Source organism: Pteropus alecto, unplaced genomic scaffold, assembly GCF_000325575.1.
Source record: "Pteropus alecto unplaced genomic scaffold, ASM32557v1 scaffold155, whole genome shotgun sequence".
Lineage (NCBI taxonomy): Eukaryota > Metazoa > Chordata > Mammalia > Chiroptera > Pteropodidae > Pteropus > Pteropus alecto.
Genome location: NW_006438113.1, coordinates 15107659 through 15113658, shown reverse-complemented (window position 1 = coordinate 15113658; position 6000 = coordinate 15107659). Strand labels below are relative to the sequence as shown.

The 6000-nt window shown below is 37.0% G+C and overlaps 1 protein-coding gene across 2 annotated transcripts in view; it reads left to right on the top strand.

Annotated features, from left to right (window-relative positions):
- MYPN (myopalladin) overlaps positions 1 to 6000 on the top strand; it is a 76428-nt gene that overhangs the window by 45509 nt on the left and 24919 nt on the right. For both annotated transcript variants that reach the window (XM_006915583.1, XM_006915582.1), the window contains 3 exons: positions 510 to 533; positions 3164 to 3280; positions 3762 to 4134. In XM_006915583.1, coding sequence (XP_006915645.1) covers positions 510 to 533; positions 3164 to 3280; positions 3762 to 4134 — 514 coding nt within the window. The remainder of the gene's footprint in view (positions 1 to 509; positions 534 to 3163; positions 3281 to 3761; positions 4135 to 6000) is intronic.

Below are 6000 nucleotides of genomic sequence, written 5' to 3'. Positions count from 1 at the left end.
TGCCAAAGAATTTTAAGATAAAGAACCTGCTCTCGAGAAAGCTGTCATCTATCCTGAGGCTCTTAATATTAGAAACCTGAGAGAAGGAGGTATAGTCTACATTTTATTAGGATGTGAGGTCACAAAGCCGAGAATGAGCTCTCAGTCTTCAGAAGCTTTTTTTCCAGATAAGGGTGAATAGGTACCAATAAAAGCCAGTTGTTTTTGAATCCCAACTAACTCAGTAACTTTTCCTCGCCTACTGTTTATGTGTCCCAAGTGGAATCCAAGTATGTCTCAAGATACAGCAACACCACTTAGTTAGCTGCTCTCTTGCTGCCCTCCTGTGACAACTGTCCTGTTCCTGTTGAGGTCATTGGTGCTTAGGTCATTTTACTTAACATTTACAGATTAACCTTATCAAATTACTCACAAGTATGCAAGAGATTTTGAAATTCTATAGGAAACTTCTGAAGAAAATATATCCTCTAGGTAAAATAAATGCTGACTTTTAATTTTTTTTCTTTTAGAACCTCGATCCATGGCAGAACCAGGTAAAGATCATTTTAACTTTAATTTATTAGTACGTGATGAGTAATTTTATTTTGTGTGTGTGTGTGTGTGCGTGTGTGTGTGTGTGTGTGTATATATACATATATAATTATATATGTGTATATATATATATAAAATGAAACATGTTGAAATTACACTGAATCAAGAAAAAGTGAAAAATAAAGTTTCAGAATAAAGTACCGAACCAACTCTAGCTATTATTGTAGGAGAAAGAAGAGAAGAAAGCATGTACAAATTAGGAATATATATTCAATACCTAATATGAATACAGCTGGTTCTTAGTATTGAGGAATGTTTCTTAAGAATATTTTCCCTCTTTCCTTGGCCCCTACTTATGGCCTCCCAAAACTAGGCAGAGCAATTTCCATGGTGCTAGCTCCATTCCAATTCCACAGCCTATGTGTCTCAAGACATTAGCTTTTGAAATCTGCAGAATGAATGAAATGTCTGTGATGGCATTAGATTTGGTTAGGAGGATATAAGATGACATGGAAGTGGCAAGTAGGTGAAGCTCTTTCCTCTAGAAAATACAAGTCACTCAAAAAACACAGTATAAACATCCAAATGTCCTCTTTGGGGTCACCCTAAAATTTCAGATTATATTTGTACCCCTGGGTAAGAATGATGGTTTGGAATTTCATTATTATAACTCTCTTCCAAAAACTGAATGGAAAGGCATTTCAGAAGTAGACACTGAATATCCATGTTACACAGCCCTACTCTAGGCCTTTGGGGATGCACAGTAAAGACTAGAGTGGTCTTATTCTTGCATTGCTTGTAGTGGAGAAGTATTTTTTTTCTTTGAAAACATTACAGACTTTCGATACCTTCATTCAGAGCAGGCATTTTCACTAGGCAGTCTCATACACAAAATAATTTCAGAGTCACTCAAAAAGGATCCCTGCTCAAAACAAGTCCTGCCTTTCCCAGCTCCATGATCTAAAAATTTCACCGCCAGAGAGTTCTTACTTCCACGTTGGATAATGCAAGTACCCTTTACAGACAGAAGACTTTATCTTATCAAGCAGGAATAATGTAGTGTGAATGAATTTACCAGATTATTTTCTGAGAGCAAATTGCTGAAAGAAGAGAGAACAAATGTTTGTGAAGGGGAACAGAGAGAAAGAAGGATAAGCAAAGGGCTCAAAAGAAGGACAGAGAGGCACCAAAACCACTTTGCTTCTCCATCATTTAGAATTCTTTGGGCAGCAAGTAAAGAAGACCTAACTGAAAGTGGCTAAGCAATAAGAAAAATGTATTTTCTTGTATAGAGAGATGCCCTAAGAAACGGCAGTCTTGAGATTGTTAATTTAGCATCTTGGAAATCATTAGGGAACACGCCTTTTTTCCATTTTCATTCTGCCATCTTCAGCGTATCTTCTTAGGCTGGTTCTACTCATATACCCAAGACAGTTGCCACAGTATTGATACAGCATACAGATGACAATATTCAGAGGCCAAAACAGGGAATAACATTCTCTTTTGTCCCTTTAAGAGCAAGGAAAATGTCCTCAGAAACTCCCAGAAGACTTTCTCTAATATTTCATTGACTGGATTTGTGTGTCACATGCCACTACTTAGCAAGACTAGAGTTAGCACGACTGGCTTAGCATGACCAATTGTGATTTACCACCTGAGGCTGGGATAGGCCACCTTGCCTTAAAGTACATGACCACTCAAGGAGAATGGACAAAGTTAGGATTCTATTTATAAAGAGGAAGGTGGATGTAGAGTAATTGAGCAGATACTCAACTGTCTGCTGTGGTTGCCAGTTTTCCTAAAGGTTCTATACCTAATTCAATTCAGTTATCATGGAACACTGAGATGTCAAATTTCTCCTAATACAACTATGGTTTTATTAATTTTGTTTTTAATGTCAGGTCTACTGAATGATAACTCGAGGTTTATGCTACTGTCTTAGACATCTCTTCATTAGCTGTCAAGGAATATCTTAACTATAATAATTTTAGGCTATAAGCATATGGACCTCACTAGGAATTGGGGTATAAGAATTCTCATGGTATTACAAAGGAAAAAATGTGTATTTCACTTGTTTTTCACCCAGAATTTCAAATTACTCTATCGACTAATTACTATCAGCTAAGTAGAATATATATTATCTAGTTATAAATTGTGGCCTTCCTTTAAAATTACCTCACTGCAAAGGTTCCCCTCAGAAATAATGAAATGGGTGTAAAAATGTTTTTATTAATTCTTTAATTTCACACAAATCTCCTTTTGCTTTAACTTCTAATGTGTTTTTGTGATTTTTAAGTTTATTGTTTCTCAGTTCTATTTTTGTCATCTAGACTAATGACATAAAAATAGAAGAGAATCCATAATATACAATATATTGTATTGTCATAAAATTCTTTTGTTGATAGTCTGTCTACACGGAGTTCTTTGTTCTATATCTTTTGACTCATTTAGTCAATTGACCAATTTAGCCAATCAGACAATTCAATCAAATAATTGGATGAAATATTTTCAAACAATTAATATAACCAGCTTCTTATATTGACTTCTATAGAATCAGCATCTGATATCAGTAAATTCCATAATTTCATATCCATAGTTGAGTCAGTAACTATTCTGTTTTACTGGCGTTTAGAGGAGATTTGTACTTTGGTCATTGCTGAGGTCTTTGCAGAAGACTCCGGGTGCTTCACATGTACTGCAAGCAACAAATATGGCACGGTGTCAAGCATTGCACAGCTAGATGTAAGAGGTAAGGACTCATTAAATGCCAGAACAATTTAGACCATGGGTATTATGGAGAGTTTGTATTATCTTTCCTTACTACTTTTCATATGAAGCTAACTTGGTTGTCCTAAAAAAAAATTTTTTTGAATTATTGATGAAAGTGTTCTTGAACAATATTCACTTTTTAATTTCTTATTGCATTTAAAACTACCACCACCACCACCATCCATTGTTATACTCCCTAAGAAAATATCTCCTTGGTCTTATATAAACTTCTAATATTCTTTCCAAAATGGTACTTAAATTTTTGGTTTAGTTTTTTTTTTTTTTTTTTTTCTGTAAGCTCACCATTTTTTAATGCTCCAGATTACGTTCTCTGTTTTTGAAAAGCGTTTTCCTATTAGCACATTCACCTAGTTTGAACACATGCCCCAACTCATGGTTACAATTCTATCTCAGTCTTATTGAGTAAGGCTACAGCTCAGCTCCTGTTATTGTCCTCTCAGGAAACGAAGACCTCAGACATAATGGGTCTCTTCACTCAGCCAGCTCTACCACCAATCTGGCCGTTACTGAGCAACAGCCATCCCCACCCAATCCAGAGCCTCCTTCTGTGGAACAACCCCCTAAACCCAAACTCGAAGGGGTCCTGGTGAACCACAATGAGCCCCGTTCCAGCTCCAGGATTGGGCTCCGTGTACACTTCAATCTGCCTGAAGATGACAAAAGAAGTGAAGCGTCATCTGAGAGTGGCATGGTGACTACCAACCAGACCAGACCTGATTCTTTCCTGGAGAGATTCAATGGACAGGCAGCAAAAATCCCAGAGCCTTCTTCACCAGTCAAAGAGCCCCCTCCAGTCCTGGCCAAACCTAAACTGTAAGTAAAAAGTTAGAATGGATAACCAATGAGCTTCTCTGAGTTTTCCCTTCTTAAAAATGATGGAGCTGAAAAGGGGAATTATAAAATGAGAAAACACACTTTAAATGCTTTGCAAACCATACATCCTTACATCAATGTAAGTCTACTATCACTATCATCCTTACCATTAATGTTCTACCTCCAAGAAATGTTACACCTACACTAGCTCAAAAAGATGTTTGTCTAACATTAGAGAGCTCCAGGTAAAGCATTTCTACATTCTTCTTATAAAGTCCTTTCTTGCATCTAACAATCCCTATAATCTGTAATTTCATCCTTATATTTCCCATTTCTGCTTCAACTTAAGATTTTGTAGTCATTATGGAAAAGATATTTAATATTTTTGCATAGTTATTTGCTACGTCTAGGTAGGCTGTAGTAACCACAGTAAGGTTTTTTTTTTTTAATATAATGGGATGAAAGAAGAAGTCATGATTTTCAAACTCACCTCAGGAGCCTGATGTAGTCATTGCCCTAACCATCTAGAAAGTCTCCATTGGAGATGTGTTACAATGTTTAATGTGTATCTATAGTAAAGCAAACACAGAACATGATACTACTATTATGTTTGGTGTAATCCACATAGCAAAATGATAAAAATTATGTTTATAATCATATAAACCTTTAAATATCAACATTAAAATCTACAGCATCATTGCTGCTATTATGTATTTCTCAGTGCTGACTGCAAGATGTTCCTTGAAAGCAGTTCATGTTGTTAAGTTTTATGTTCTTCTCATTACCACCTAAGGCAAAATTCAGGGCATAAAATTAAGCGTTATAAAACACGCTTCTTGGAAAGTCACATCGAGAAATGTCTCTGTCCCTTCAAAGTTCTGCCAATCCCAGGAAATAGGAATCCTCCTAAAGTAAAAAAGAGTTGGAGAGGTTATTGTAGGGATTTAGGCAGGAATGGTAAACAAAACAACCAGGCCCTGCACACAGAATTAGAACTAGCAGTCCAGCTCTGTCCCTGCTCACTTTCTGTGTCTTGAGAACCTCCCTGTTTCCTCTTTGCATATTCACTCCACTTCTCTCTTTGAAGACTCATTGATTCATATTTGGGCCATCATGGCATGTCACATTCTACATCACAAATACCAACAGGTCCAGTCGGGTCAAGTACAGAGAATTTATGTTTAGAGGAAAGAAGAGTCAAATGGATCAAATACCAACTGGTCCAGCCGGGTCAAGTACAGAGGATTTATGTTTAGAGGAAAGAAGAGTCAAATAGATCAAATCAGAACTAGATATGGGGGCAGTTCTCAGAGAAGAGAGTTGTGAGAACAGGTAACCCAAAACAATCTCCTTGGGAATTGCCTTCTTCGTAGGGCCTCTTTTAGTCAGGACTGTTTGGGGGCTATTTGGTATATCAGTTAGGATTAGGTTTAGCTTCATGTTGCAGAAAACCCAAACAACAGTGGATTAGACACATGAGGGTTTATTTTTCTCTCGAATAAAGGAATTATATGGGCAGTCTGGAGCTGTTATGATGGTTCCATAGTCATTAAGAACACAGTCTTCTATCTTTCTACCCTGCCATCTTCAGCACTGGCTGTCTCCAGGTCCCCTCATGGTCCAGTAAGGCTGATGGTGGTCTAGTCATCACACCTGCATTTCAAGCAGCAGGAAGGGCAAATAGATTGAAGTCCTGATGTCAGACTCCTTTTAAGAAGCCTTCTCATGTATTACCCAAAATCTTCTGCTTATATCTTGGCCAGAACTTAATCACATGTTATACTAGCTGCAAAGGAGGCTGGGAAGTATAGTCTTTAGCTATACACATTGCCTCCATGAATAAAACTGAGTTATTTTACAAAGGGG